This window comes from Hydra vulgaris, chromosome 15 (genome assembly GCF_038396675.1).
Source record: "Hydra vulgaris chromosome 15, alternate assembly HydraT2T_AEP".
In the NCBI taxonomy this organism is placed as follows: Eukaryota; Metazoa; Cnidaria; class Hydrozoa; order Anthoathecata; family Hydridae; genus Hydra; species Hydra vulgaris.
Window position 1 is genome coordinate 43,264,270 of NC_088934.1, and position 15,417 is coordinate 43,279,686.

General features: G+C 28.2%; 3 protein-coding genes across 8 annotated transcripts in view; 1 reads left to right on the forward strand and 2 right to left on the reverse strand.

Moving 5' to 3' along the window:
- Positions 1–6,469, reverse strand: part of LOC100202383 (probable tubulin polyglutamylase TTLL9) — a 42,324-nt gene extending 35,855 nt beyond the window's left edge. For 4 of the 6 annotated variants that reach the window (XM_065819294.1, XM_065819293.1, XM_065819290.1 and 1 more), the window contains exons 1-6: positions 6,389–6,469; positions 4,682–4,719; positions 4,514–4,606; positions 1,299–1,410; positions 1,093–1,178; positions 961–994 (exon numbers count right to left, since the gene is read on the reverse strand). In XM_065819294.1, coding sequence (XP_065675366.1) covers positions 961–994; positions 1,093–1,178; positions 1,299–1,410; positions 4,514–4,606; positions 4,682–4,719 — 363 coding nt within the window. In that variant the 5' untranslated portion in view covers positions 6,389–6,469. Of the gene's footprint in view, positions 1–960; positions 995–1,092; positions 1,179–1,298; positions 1,411–4,513; positions 4,607–4,681; positions 4,720–4,871; positions 4,967–6,205 lie in introns of those variants that run through there. The other 2 variants (XM_065819292.1, XM_065819291.1) reach the window with 2 other exon arrangements.
- Positions 6,470–6,598: 129 nt separating this feature from the next.
- LOC136073676 (AN1-type zinc finger protein 2B-like) lies at positions 6,599–8,098 on the forward strand. The gene is made up of 5 exons (XM_065819296.1): positions 6,599–6,734; positions 6,837–6,891; positions 7,078–7,152; positions 7,226–7,365; positions 7,570–8,098. Exons 1-5 carry the CDS (start codon positions 6,616–6,618, stop codon positions 7,631–7,633), a joined length of 453 nt encoding a protein of 150 aa, XP_065675368.1. The 5' UTR covers positions 6,599–6,615; the 3' UTR covers positions 7,634–8,098.
- A 2,062-nt stretch (positions 8,099–10,160) lies between these two features.
- On the reverse strand, positions 10,161–12,149 carry LOC136091975 (uncharacterized). Its single transcript, XM_065819695.1, has one exon. It carries the CDS (start codon positions 12,147–12,149, stop codon positions 10,161–10,163), a length of 1,989 nt encoding a protein of 662 aa, XP_065675767.1.
- Between the last annotated feature and the right edge of the window lie 3,268 nt (positions 12,150–15,417).

Below are 15,417 nucleotides of genomic sequence, written 5' to 3' on the forward strand. Positions count from 1 at the left end.
CGATTTTTTTAAAAGTTTTTTTAATGTTTACGTTTTCAGAACCATTCACGGCTTCTACCTAACCAACCTCGACCTAATCCATACATTATTAACTTATATCTGTATTACATCTGAATTAGATGATGAGTTTAGGTATGATGGATGATGAGTTTAGGTATTGCACAATTTTATTTTTGCCATAACTTGAGACAAAAAAGATTATACTCTACTATTTCTTTTATAGCCTAAAATTAAATAAAATTTCGGCTGGTTGCTAAGATCCCTTAGCAACATTTTACTTGAGATAAATGTATAATAATGGTCAAATTTTTGGACAATTTTAAAACAATCTTTCAAATAGTCTTAACTCGCTAATGCTATTTTATAGGGAAAACCTTAAGAATTTAAAAAAAAAAACTTTCAATTTTTAGATTTAACAATAACCTTCTTTTATAAACTTTATTTAAAAGGAATTATATAAAAAATTTCTTTTTTAAACTATTTTGTTGATGCATCAACAATAAACAAACAAAAAAAAGATACAAATTAAAAATGAAAGAAAAAACAGAGAAAAAATTAAAATTAAAAGAAATAAATTTTTAAATTGAGAAATGATAGAGCACTTGTGACAAGAATAACAGGTTATAGGAATAAGAAGTAATAGGAAAATTTTCCACCATCTATTGGGTTGTGTAGAAAAAAACTTGTTTCTTCCTGATCTATCTAAAACATATTTTAACACAAAAAGGGATCGATATTGAACACTTCTATATCTCCCAAATGTGTGTTAGAGACATAAAAAAGTATCAGCTCTTGAAAAAACAATTTATTATGAAATAAAAATTTTATTTTTGAATATTTTTAATTAATACAATTTTTGTTTTCAAAAATCTCGTTTAAAAAACATTTAAAATAACAAAAAATATTTTGAAAAAAAAAACAATTAATTATTATAAAAACATAAAAACATTTGAAACTTACAGGAAGTTCAAAGGTAGCAGGGAAAAAATCACAACTAAAAAAAACATTAGTAATACGTTAACATAAGATGTATATTTAATTTCTATTTGTAAATCATATAGACATACCTATTTGTAAATCATATATACATACCTATTTGCTTCCATTTTCCCTTGCTCTCGCTCTATATGTTTTTTTAGTCGTTTCAAATTTTTTGCCATTAAATTTTTTCTTGTCAGCTAAAAAATGATAACAAATTTAAGAAATTAGAAGAACTTTCTAAAGTAAAGAAAATTATCTTCTGTAATTTTAATGCTGATTTCTGATGCTGATAATAAAAATTGTAAAAAAATTTTTACCTCATAGTGGTTTCGAAAGTGATTCAGTTTTACATGTTCATCTAAATATTGATTGTCATATATTTCATGAATGCCACACTTGTCACTCCAAATAAAATCCCAGTCTCCGTCACTAGAAAAAAGTACCCAAAATTACAAAAAAATACCCAAATTATTTTTGATAGAAATCTTAGTACTAAAAAATTCTTATTAAAAAAAAAACGTCAGCAAAATAGAAAAAAAATGGAAAGAAAATAACTAGACAAAAAAATGTGGACTTTAAAACATACAGTTTTCTAGAAAAACATAAACTAATCTTGCAAAGAGTAACTTTGGCAACCTAAACAATAAGCTTATTGCAGTTGCCTTACAAGTTTAATAATGCCAAAGTTGTAATGAGAGGGTTCACGTGTAACTACAACAATTAAAACCAAAAAGCACAAACAGTAACACAATCCATGCGCACCATCACAATTTAATACTCAAATATTTTACAGCTGCTGATGGAGTCAGCTTAAGCGCTAACACAGCGTTCAATAAAACTACTGAATAAACTAATCAATGGAAAATAATTCTGATAATTTATTTCTATTATTTGTTATTTAATGCATTAGCTTTCAGATGTGAATTTTTAAACTGCGATGAAATGTTTGAAGCAAACAATATTAAATTTAAAATATTAAAAAGTACTAAAATGTAAACTTAGTTATGAAAATAAATAATTAGAAATTAAAAGTTTGTTCAGACAAAGACATTTGTCTCTTTGAAAAAGAGAAAACTCAAAATAAAAAGGTTTTTACAGTATTTAGAAGTTTTAAAATGATTTCAGAAAAACTTTTAAAAAAACTCTTTGAGTTTACATAAGAAAAGGATTTAAAGATTTCTTTAAAACTCAAAACCTCAAACTTTCTATTTTTTTTTTAAACTAAATTTACCTCTCTGAGAAATTTCTACAAAATTATTTAATATAAAAAATTATCTTAGAACTTAAGATTATCAATAATTTTTTTAAGACCCTATTCCCACAAACAATAATTGTTTTTACTATTTTCATTCAACATAAACTTGGGTGGAAAAAAAAATGAAAACAGATTGAGGTATAAAATTTTTGGTATGTATATACTATTTAGGAGACATGATTGGATCCAGGGTTGTTATCTGTCAAATATGTCTGAGACATATTTTCTGCCGACATAAAATATGTCCCACATATTTTCTATCGACATATTTTGACATATTTTTATGTCTGAATTATTTTCTGCTGACATAAAATATGTCAGACATATTTTCTGTCGACATATTTTGACATAATTTTATGTCTGAATTATTTTCTGCTGACATAAAATATGTCAGACATATTTTCTGTCGACATATTTTGACATAATTTTATGTCTGAATTATTTTCTGCTGACATAAAATATGTCAGACATATTTTCTATCGACATATTTTGACATAATTTTATGTCTGAATTATTTTCTGCTGACATAAAATATGTCAGACATATTTTCTATCGACATATTTTGACATAATTTTATATCTGAATTATTTGCTGTTTGATATTCTTGAAGAAAAAATTAATCTAACAAATTTATTGCGCATTTCAACTTAATTTACAGAGTTAAGTGAAAATAGTTTAACAAATTTGTTGCTTTTTTGCAATCAATTATGCTTCATAAAACTTTTACTTTAAACCCTATAAGCAAACATCAGTTGTTTCATAAAGGTCTTTTTCTGCCCTTTTTAGCGATGTATCATTTGATAGTATTGACTAATATTGGCATTTATTGACTTATTTATTGATTACAATTTATTTATTGATTATGACTAATATTGACATTGATAGTATTGACTAATATTGACATTTGATAGTATTGACTAATATTGACTAGTTTTGAGGCATCATTTGATAGTATTTGATAGTATTGATTAGTATTGATTAGTATTGGCGCTTTTCCTTATTAGAATGTAAAAGCCATCTCAAGCTGAGTTTTTATTACTGAAAGTGGTTTTTATTAGTATGACAAAACTTAAAACTATTTCTTTGATTAAAATAATAATAAAAAAAAAACTTTTTCAGTTATTTTTAATTACTAGTTGACCCTGAAAAAGATCTCATTATGAAAAATTGAAAAATAATTCAGACATAAAATTATGTCAAAATATGTCGACAGAAAATATGTCTGACATATTTTGTCAGCAGAAAATAATTCAGACATAAAATTATGTCAAAATATATCGACAGAAAATATGTCTGACATATTTTATGTCAGCAGAAAATAATTCAGACATAAAATTATGTCAAAATATGTCGATCGAAAATATGTCTGACATATTTTATGTCAGCAGAAAATAATTCAGACATAAAAATATGTCAAAATATGTCGATAGAAAATATGTCTGACATATTTTATGTCAGCAGAAAATAATTCAGACATAAAATTATGTCAAAATATGTCGATAGAAAATATGTCTGACATATTTAATGTCAGCAAAAAATAATTCAGACATAAAATTATGTCAAAATATGTCAATCGAAAATATGTGGGACATATTTTATGTCGGCAGAAAATATGTCTGAAAATATGTCGACAGATCTGCCAGACATATTATGTCGTGACAACTCTGATTGGATCAATTTGTGGAGTAAATTATAAATCATAAAATCAGGAAAGTGGTTTTTGGCATAGAGGAAAATACAGGTAATTGGGTATCAACATTTTTTTCTGGAGATTAGCTGTATAACAAACAAAATGGTAAACTAGATAAGAAAAATAAAACAAGATGGAGAGTATTAAAGAAATGGAATAAATGGAATAGCTCGAAACCACCTAACAAAAAAGAAGTGCTAAAAAATTTTTTTTTAAATAATGATGGATAGTGATGATGACAACGAGGATGACAACGACGACGACGACGACGATGATGATGATGATGATGATGATGATGATGATGATGATGATGATGATGATGATGATGATGATGATGATGATGATGATGATGATGATGATGATGATGATGATGATGATGATGATGATGATGATGATAAATTTATTCATAAATTTGTTTCCATAATAAATCCCAAAAACATTAATTTTAATCAGCCACAGCAACAAAACCTGGCTATAAATTGAACTATATTTTTCTTTGATTTACTAGTTTAAGTTTATATATAGAAATTGATTAACTAAAAGAAAAAGAAAATGATTACTAAACAATTATTCACTTAATAAATTACCTAGAAGCTTCTACCCAGCCTTTTCTATTTTTGAGAACATCATAAATTGTATTTTGCATAGCACAGCGAAATCGTATAGGTTGGCCATCAGCACTAAAAGTTTTTAAAATCACAAAAACATGAAAGTAACTTTTAAAAAATATATTTACTCACTTTTTATCAACTTACAACTTATTTATCTTTTGAGATGACTTCTGTGCTGGCATCTATAAAAAAAAATTATATTTTGTTTAAATTTGAAGTTTAAATTTTATTAATTATGTTTATTTTTTATTTACTACTTAAAAATAAATATAATTTTAACTTTAAAGAAAAAAAATTCTACAACTATACAAATAACCAAGCAGCAATATCTTACTTTTTAATTCAATTAAATCATAGACAAAATTACTACATATTACATTTACAATGCAAAGTACTGAGATACTTAAATAGTTAAAAGTTAATCACCCTAAAATGAACATAAAAAGTAACAAGCTAAAAAAAACAAAAAAAGAGCCAAATTTATTTCAAAAACAAAAAAATAAGATTTACAAACGAAAAAACAAAAACAATAAAAAATTAAAAAGGAAAATCATAAATGGTTAACAAAAAAGTGTCGAACATATATCTTGAAGTAATGACTAACAGAATACAGCCTTAACAGAAAAAAAAAAATTAAGATAAGGAACCTTGTCTAATTTTTTTAATTTAAAAACTAAATTTTCAAAAATCAGGTTTACTTGTGTTTTTAGCAATTAAGCTCTTCTTATTTTTAACTTTAATTTTTCAATGCTAAATTTGATTTTTTTTTTTTTTCTTACTTTTATTTTTATATAATTTTCAAAAGAGCACCTGTTAAAAAAACTTTTTTGAATTAAAAACCTGTCAATAAAATTTCAAAAAGTATAGGAATATTGAACAAAAGAAGAAATGGTTTTAAATAATATTAGTGAGCAGGGAACGTAAAAAAGACACCTTTTGAACATTTAAAAGATGTCTTTTTAAAGTTTCGTGCCCACTGGGAACACGCTTTAGTTTAACTGCATAACTATTTTATTAACAAAAACATTTAGCACATCTTATACATTTTAAAGACAATTATATTTGTGCCATGACTTAATTAGTTGAAATAAAAATACTTTACATATGTGAACTTTATATTTTAAACATTATATTTTAAACATTTTTCGTTTTGTGTTTGAATGTAAAATTAATTTGTCCTGCTTTCCTGTTGTCCAAAAACTTCAAAAAATGTTGAGAGACTTATATATAAAAGAAAAATTGATATTCTTTTTAAAAACTGTATAAGCAATTTGATTTTACAATAATTGATTCATATAATTTTACAAATTATAAAAATCAATTATTTAAATAATTTTAATATCTAAATTTCATTTTTTATGTCAATTTTCTTATTTCGCAACATTATAAAGTTTACAAATTTTATTTGAAAGCAGTAAACGTAGTTTGATTATAGCTGGAATTTGTAACATGTATTTAAATATTTGAAAAGTAGTCCATTAAGTCTTAATTTACTGATTCAAAAAGAAAATTTTTTAATTCTATATAGTTTATATATATATATATATATATATATATATATATATATATATATATATATATATATATATATATATATATATATATATATATATATATATATACTAATTTTTAAATTTTTTTTTTTACTTCTTAATTGCTCTAACATACCTTAGAGTCTAAGGTATGTTTTTCTTATTATTTCTCGTGAGAAGATAAGACAAAAAAGTTTACAAGTTTATGTTAAAAACATAAAATAAATATGTTCTGTCTTTGACTCTGTTCTGACAATTAGTTTAAAGATATTGATAATATATAATAATAATAAAGCAATAAAAATATTATTAGTGTTACTTTTTTATTGCTTTGTTTATAGTTTTCTCGCTTTACTTTGTTTTTACTAGCAATCGAGCAAAGTTTCTGAAGTGTTCTAGAAGCGATTGAAAAATTAGCACTGCGTAGTCATCGTGACGATGAATTACGTCTTCAATGACGTACTGCATCGTCACGATGATCCATGCTATTACGAAAGGATATAAATGTCATGAAAGTTTGTTCTTTTTAATGTTTTATAGTTTAAAATGATGGCAAACTCTTTAAAAAGTGACCTTATGTCGTTTGGAATGCATTGCTCTTACCCATTTTGTAGAAGACTTGACTTTCTCCCATTTAAATGCGATACTTGTGAAGTATTTTATTGGTAGGTAACTAATCAATATCATTTTTCATTTTTGAACTTGAAAAGTTTAAAACTTGCCCAATTAAATGTTTACTTACTAACATTGTTTTCCATTTGTTATAGCGTGAATCATTTCAGACCCGTGCAGCATAATTGTCAAAAGCAGCAAATAAGAGAAGTATATATTTGTCTTGTAACATAATCAGTTTCAAATCAAATTTCTTTTAAAAATTAGATGCATATATATATATATATATATATATATATATATATATATATATATATATATATATATATATATATATATATATATATATATATATATATATATAACTTTAAAACTATTTATTTAAATATAATTTAGAATTATTTACCACAATGTCCATTGTGTTTCCAATACGTTGTCAAAGGAATTAATGGAAACAATGACAATACACAAGTAAAAATTTATTTATTTATTTTTGAAGATTTGATTTAACGTTTTAAAATTAGTTTTCTACAAATATTTTTAGGTAGAGCGCCATATTGAAAGTGGGTGTAAAACTCTTATACAAGAAAAAAGAAAGAAAAACAAATGCAGTCGAAACGGCTGCAAATTAACAAGTTTAATCCCTATTCAGTGCAATAATTGTTATCAAAGCTATTGCGTGGGGTAAAACAACTTTTTATATCTTCTTCTATACATTTTGTTTGTTATTTCCTTCATAAAGAATTAAAGTTCATGACAAGTTATTAGTAGTCACTTCATAATTTTTACTAAGGTCCTGCAACTTTTTAACAACGTAAACTTTTTCCCAAGAGGTATTCAGGGAGTTTATCAAACCAATAAATTATTTTTTAAACAATTCTTATTTAGACATCGGCACCCAGCCGATCATCGATGTGTTGGTCTAAAGAATTTACAACTAGTAGGAGCTTAAAACAATATTTAGTAAAACTACAATACAATGGCTATTTGGTTCAGAAAAATTTAAAACAAAATGTTTAAAGACGTTGGATCCATTTCCAGACTAAGCGCCAAAACAAAGTTCGTTTACTCGGTAATGGTAAACAACGTTCTTGAAAACTACAAAAATTCGACAAAATTTGGTTTTATGATTCACAACGTAGTAAATTCGATTTGGTGACCGGTGATATTGACCGGTGTCTACAAGTCTACAAGTTATGAAATTAAAAGTCATCACCCAGCGGGGTTGTTTAACACTGGACGAAGAATGTCTATGCTGGACGAGCCAGAGCATAAATTTAAAAAAAATTATGCTCAATATTTAAATCAAACTTTGGATAGTCTTCTTTCTAAAACAATCAAAAAAAAAAAGGGTTTTTAATTTTGATATTTCCATAATATACATTATATTACACTTTATTAAAATTTATTTATGTAATTCTGGAGTATTTATTCTTTTTTTTTTTTTTTTTTTTTTTTTACATTGGTTGGTCGTATAACATTTATATATTGTTAAAAGTAAAAATAACTAACTTCCACAAACTTTTGATAAACGATATAACAAATATAAAAAGGTATTTGAAAGAAGATCAAAGGATCTTGTCGTCAGAAGAATAGATAAAAAAAACATTATATTGTTTGACATAAATAAAATATATTGAAACCTCCAAGTAATGAGATAAATATAGACTTAAAAGATAATATATTTTTTGTTTTATTTTGTTTGGTGCTTGACTAAATCAAATTACAGATTCTGGAGATTATCATTGAATAGTTTAATCATTTGTATTTAGTGTTAATAGTGTTGTTATATTTTGTCTATGGCTACAATTACCTTATAAAATCCTCTCAGGGTCTCGGTTTTTTTTGTAGGACAAGAGAAGCACTGCTAATATAAATAGTATTGTTTATATGAGAAATTTAACCAAGTTAACATATTTGGTTATTTCAATCAAATATGTTTTGAAATAACATCCAACATTTGAACGAAATTAACAAAAGTACAAACACAAAAGTACTTTAATTTATATTAGTTCACTAGCCAGCTCTGGGCTTATATGCATCACTGATAAGGAAAGAGGCTTAAACTTGGTTTTCCCTGATAAGGTTTGAACTGGCCATATATGGAGCACTGATAAGGAAAGAATACCTGATTATTCCACGGTGCTCAGTGATAAATATGTTAGGACTTCTCAGAGCTGCTAAATAACTAAAAAAAACAAAGATATGAACATATAAAATATTTCTTCTTGAATCCCGAATAAAGCGAAATTATTACCGAATTTATCTCTTAATGGAGATAACTTTGACTTTGCTAATTTATACAGTTACCAATAACTCAAAAATATAGTGCAAAGAAGTATAATCTTTAATCTAAAACTAAAAGTAGATTATTTTGATTTTACTGCGTCCCTACTCAGCATCAATATCAGAATCCCTACTGCGTCCCTACTTGCACTTCACCTTTTTGTTAGTTGACAATTCACTCGACTATGCATTACACTACAATTATTTATCAAAATAGGCTAATAAATAAAGAAGCATTCAAGATATTGAAGTGGTTTTCTTACAAGACATCGAGTTTTGTTTTTATTTCTAAATTTATAACAAAAATATTTGATTTTTTCAAAAAACACGTTCTGATGTTAATATATATTTTAAATAGCTTGTGGCTATTTAAATTCAACGCAAAACAGTTTATCAGTATGGTTCTTCATTTTGGTTCATGATATAAGTCTTTTTTTTTTACTTTCCTGAATAGTAAATTGCTTGTGCAACGTTTCATTTCCTTTTCTGCAAAGGAAGTTAAACGTGCATGACCAACTTTTTTGCTATTGGCTTTAATCGCACTCTAAAACAAAGAGCTTATTGGATACTTTTTTTTTTCTATATAAATATATATATATATTTTTCTATATATTTATATTTTACCGTTTAAAAGTATTACAATAACCAGATATTTTTTACAACTTTTACATTAGTAACGACAGGACTTCTAGAAAATCATGAGGATCTTGTCATGGAGCCCTTTACAATATTTTTTTATTATTATTATTCAGTGATCAAATACAAATACAGTAATCTATTTATATTTTGATGAAGAGGTGCTACACCAGGCCCCCCTATGCTGACGAACATGGAGATACAGAAGCTACAGACAAAGCAGCAATTGTATCTATAAAGTTACTTTCTTATGTTGTTTTTGAAAGCGTTGATGGATTGAGCGTTCACTGCTTCTTGCGAAAGCGCATTCCATGGGGCGACAATTCTATTTCAAAAAAGTTATACCGCTCCTCGCAGTTTTTTACCATCTGACGTTCTAGTTTATGCGGCTGATGCGGCTGACCGGTCTAACGTTAAGGTCATTCGAGACCATCACACCAAGGTCTCTTTTGACTGCGGTTTCTTCGAGAGGACGACGGGGGCCGTCGACGTTTGACATTGAGTATTTGTATGTTGACTTGTTACATCCGCGTCCAACATGCATTACTTTGCATTTCTCAACGTTGAAATGCAAGAGCCAAATATGTGACCATTTCACTGCCATGCTGATTTGGAGAAATTAGACCATTAGCAACGCAGTGTTCCATTATTCTTTTTTGTAAAATACTTTCCATAATTTTGCAAGGTATGGAAGTGAGCGAGACTGGCCGGTAGTTGGATGCTTTAAGCCTACTCCCCTTCTTGAAAATAGGAGTTACATTCGATTTTTTCCATAATTCAGGAACTACACCAGTTGCAAACGAGCACTTATAGATAAGCGAAAGAGGCTTGGCAAAGGTAGCTGAATATTTACTAAGGACCCTTGGATGTAATCCATCGTAGCCGGTTGATTTTCTTTCATCAAGGTTGTTTAGGCATTTTTGTACTATATCGATAGAGAAACTTGCTGGATCGATGACACAAACTGGTTCAGTACGAATTTCAAAGCCTGGCACTGAACCTTCGGGCTCTAAAACAAAGACTGATTGAAAATAGTTATTTAACGATGCGCTTATATCGCCGGTATCGGTTGTGATGTTGCTATTGACTGTTTCAAGCGATGTAATGTTGTTACTGACGTTCTGCTTGCTTCTTACATATGCATGTAAGCGTTTAGGGTTGCTTTCGGAATCCCTGACGAGTAGCTCTTCGTACTTTTGCCTACCAGCTTTGACCATTTTTTTAACTTTTTTGCAGGCAGTGCGATGCGATATTTTGAGAAATTTGTGCGTATATCGGCCTGCATTAATGTATTTGGCCCAAGAGGTGCGTTTAGCTTTGACTGCCTCAATAAGTTCTGGTGTTACCCATTGCTCCTGTTTTTCTGTAAAGGGAGTGGTAGTTGATGGAATGTGTAGGTTAGTGGCTTCATTATACACGTTTGCTAGAAGTTGGTACTCATCGTTTGCATTTAGTCCAGTGAATACTGTTTCCCATTCAACAGCTGCAATATGTGCTGATATTGCTGCGTAGTTTGCTCGAATCCAAATGAGTCGAGGTTTTAGTGGCAAAGTAGGCGAGTTGTTGAGGCATGCAACAGCAAATTGACCTTCGATGAAGCAATGTGCTTGGCCCATTGGAGTGTCATCAAGAGAATCGCCTTGTTTAATGATGATTACACGGTCTGGCTCATTTGTTATAATAAGATCGAGTGTGCTAGTAGGCTCGACGTGTCGACTACAACGATAGGTTGGGAATGTGATAAGCTGAGTTAAGTGAAATTCATCAAGGCACTTCTGGAACCTGATGTCGCCTTGACGCTCACCTCTCACGTGAGCAACAGTTGCAATTCCGCCGTTAACTTCGATAGACTCATAAGACGTATGGCTAAAATTGAAGTCGCCATACACTAGCATTGCAGAGCAATTTATATTAGGCAGTATCTGTTGAGCGGTAGTGATTGATGGGATACACTGAGTAAGAACTTGATCATTTTCGTCGTGTGGACGATATAAGCAGCCGAGGAGAAATGATTCTTGACCAAGTTTTATTTTTCGCCAGATTTGCTCAATTGATGTTGAGTTGAGCTGAGTAGAACTAACTTCGCTGACTATGATATCGTCTCTTGTGTAAATTGCAACTCCATCGCCCCTCTTGTCTCTGTCTTTGCGATGTGGTTGGTAGCCGGGTACGGTAACGTCTGATAAATCTGTGAACCAAGTTTCCGCAAAAAATATGACGTGTGGCCGGCTGAATATATGTAGAGCTGATAGTCTAGCAAAGAGCTCTTGGCGTTTTTCATTGTTGAGTGAACATGGGTTGTTTGCCCAGTAACTTAGATGGCTAGGTGAGACTGTAAAAGCGTCGGCTTGTATCGGTTTTATTTTTGCTTTAGTTATTGGTCTAGGACGTCTAGTTGGCAGTGGAGATTTCTGAGTTAGGAGCGGCTGTGTGGTTAGCGTAGTCTGACAGAGCTCTCGCTGGGGATGAAAATACGTAGCACTGATTGGACGTTGATTCGATGACATAGATGCAACAGATGCGACCTGTTCTTCGATGTATAACATTCCGAAACGGATTATCGAGAATGTTAGCAGCGGCAAGTTTGTCGTTAAGCTTTTTGAGTTGGATGCGTGTGGTGTATGGTTATATGGTTAATTTTTGTATGTGGTATATGGTTAATATTTGATAAAAATACAATGTCTGTAGTGAAATAATAATACACCTTTATGCAAAAATATTTAAATACCTAGATAAGAGGTTAAAAAGCCAAGATAAAATGTTAAATCAAATAATATACAAAAAAAAAAAAAAAAAAAAAAACAATTAAAAATAAATCTTAAAAAACCTTAGAAAAGAAATACCAAGAATTATCGTTCTTTCAATTCAAAAAGATTGTGACATGTATTTAAAAACGTATTAGTTGCGCAAGTAGATGTTCAGACTCACTTTAAAATTTTTTATAGTGGTTGTGCAAACTGCATAGATCTTGCAATGACAATGTTAAACAATATAAAATACCCTTGATCAGTTTAAAACAAAAACAAAACACAACAGTGACAAAAATGTCAAATTTAGAACATGTCTTGTTTGTTAATTTTTAAAAGCTGTTTACGCAACCGGTTTGGGATAAAATCTACTACAGTTGGATTGATTTTCTAGTATGCTAAATTATGTTAATTTATGCTAACAACTCATTATGCTTATACAGAAGTAGCGCATTATTTAACTCATAAAAGTTTTAATTTTAGCAGGAAAATTTGAAGCAAATAAAAAACTAACTCTGTTGAAACATTGTCTAATCAATAATCATTATAGAGACTAAAACATTAAAAAAGGAAGACCCAATGTTTTTTTTATTTCGGTTTTTAGTTTTAAAATTAACTTGATATATAAAAATAATCCAATAAGTTAAAAATATAATATGCAGTTTAAAAACTTAGCGAAAGCCTAGGCATTGAAAAACCAGCATAATTAAGGTGATTGATCCCCATTAATTTTGAAATTTTCTTAGAAAAGATCAATTTTTTAAATATTGATATTTTTAGTTCATAGAACATATGAACGATTTTTTTTAATCAAATAAATATGTAAAAATATGTGCACTTAATAGTGTGGCCATAATAAGTTATTGAGGTCCTTTTCAATGCTATAGCGGATTTAAAAAAAAAAAAATTTCAACTTGTTCAAGCTTTTAAAAACAATATCTTATTTGTACTAAAGCTTCTTGTTTATTATGTGCTTCATGTTTAGTGGAGGTTTTTAATGGGATCATGCTTGATTTTGTAATATAACGAACCTTTTCTTTGTTTTTTTTGTATTTATCTCAAAACGTCATTTTTAACAAACGTGTAAATTTTAAAACACGATATTTTCAGATAAGGACCTATGTTAACTTGAAATTTTAAGGGTGCTTTTGTTGTTTAAGTTAAGTATTGAATCAGAATTAAGAATAATTAATGTCAAAGTATGTTTAATACCTTTTTTTCTTGCCTTTTATAAAAACTAAGTAGTAATAACTAGATCTACTATAAAATATTTATAGTAAAAAAATTATTTATAAATGTGGATGTTGTTATAGCCAAGTGGACTAACCTTAATTTTCGAAATTGTTCTAAAGAGATTTTTTTTAATGAATTATAAATTATAATTATATTTAATAATAATAATATTAAAAAAGATATAATTTTTAAAAATGATCTGTGTTGTTGATGGGTTAGTACACTTGGTTATAAATAAAACATAGTCTTTTTAACGCAGAATCACAATAATAAAAATACCCTGAAAACTGAAGGGTTAGTCTACTTTTACACCATGCATTTAATATTTTGTTTCAGCTTGTGACGCAACCAATATTATTTTCGACACAAAATGCAACGTCAAAAATAAGATCGGTTGCGCCACAAAACTATGCGTCGCTCTAATACAACATGAGGAAATAAGCTTATATATAAAGAAAGATTCAACAGTATGTTGAAAGATTTGATTTTTACACAAGACATCGAATTTTTGTTTATATTTCTATATTTGATATAAAAATATTCGGCTTTAATAAAAAAAACAATTTAATGTATTTTTTTTTCGGTTTATCCGGACCAATTCCATACTAATCCGGTAAACTACATAAGTCCGAATAATTTGAATTTAAAAACATAAAAAAACGCCAACATTTTATAAAGTTTTACAAACTATATCTCAAACACGATTTAATAAATAAACAATTTGGCATAAACTTTCTATGATTATAAACAAATCATAGAAAGTTTATAATAAATTGTTTAATTAATAGAAAGTTTATACTAAATTGCTATCATCTGATTCTTCGCTCCGTGGTTTCTTACAAAGTTTCTTAACGTTCTATTCTAATAGATGTTTTTAACAACTTGTGGCGATGAAAATAACCGTTTTTTAAAAATTCAACACAAAACACCTCATTGCAATAGAGGTACATATCATTAGCCATAAACAAATAATTAGCTGTATCCCTAAGGTTTTTTGCCGAGAAAGTTATAGGTGCATGACCAACTTGTGCAGATTTGTTTACGTTGTTTCTGGCTTCAATAGCACTCTCAGACAAAAAACCTATTGGAAGATAATAAAATACCTGATAAAAGAAGCACTTTATGCACACTCTACGCACATTTTGTGACTAAGGCATGGTTTTTTAAATGTATTATTAGTAATGAATGCATATAGATATTCAGATTTCTGATTGAAAATCTATACACATTCGATCTTGTAGTCATATCAATGAGTAAGTCTCGGAGCAGCTTAATCGTTTACTTGTCTCAAAACAACTTATTTATCACTGATTTAGGTGCTATCCATGGCACACTAATAGTAATAAAAAATACTTATAAATATATACTACACCAACAAAAATGTCAAACTTTGAGGAGGTTTTGTGAAACAACATGTGTATATATATATATATATATATATATATATATATATATATATATATATATATATATATTTATAACGTAAAACATCTGTCTCTTTTTAAAGAGACTTTTAGTTCCATACCCTATACTTTGTACACAAACCACAAGTGTTAAAGAGCTGATTTTTTTGTCAGGTTTTAACCAACACACATGTTAAGAGTTTTTGACATTCTCCATAACCCAAAAAATCTATTTTTTTTTTTAAATAAAAAAATAGATTTACAACGGGGCTCCAAGTGCGATCAGTAGCGCAAAGTGCTATAAAACTTTAAATGTGTTTTTCTTCTTTGACTATATAGATTAGATTTTAGTTTTTTCATCTGGTGATATCTGAGACCTTGCAGATTAACGCCCCCATCAGCCGTTTTTTTTTTGTTCTAAAAGATGAGTT

What these genes read in the sequence shown, in the direction of transcription:
- LOC136073676 (XM_065819296.1), top strand. Translation starts at nt 6,616, where the DNA reads ATGATGGCAAACTCTTTAAAAAGTGACCTTATGTCGTTTGGAATGCAT. An exon ending in GAAACAATGACAATACACAA is followed by an intron (nt 7,153 to 7,225) that starts GTAAAAATTTAT and finishes AAATATTTTTAG; the next exon opens with GTAGAGCGCCATATTGAAAG. An exon ending in TATCAAAGCTATTGCGTGGG is followed by an intron (nt 7,366 to 7,569) that starts GTAAAACAACTT and finishes ATTCTTATTTAG; the next exon opens with ACATCGGCACCCAGCCGATC.
- LOC136091975 (XM_065819695.1), bottom strand. Translation starts at nt 12,149, where the DNA reads ATGTTATACATCGAAGAACAGGTCGCATCTGTTGCATCTATGTCATCG.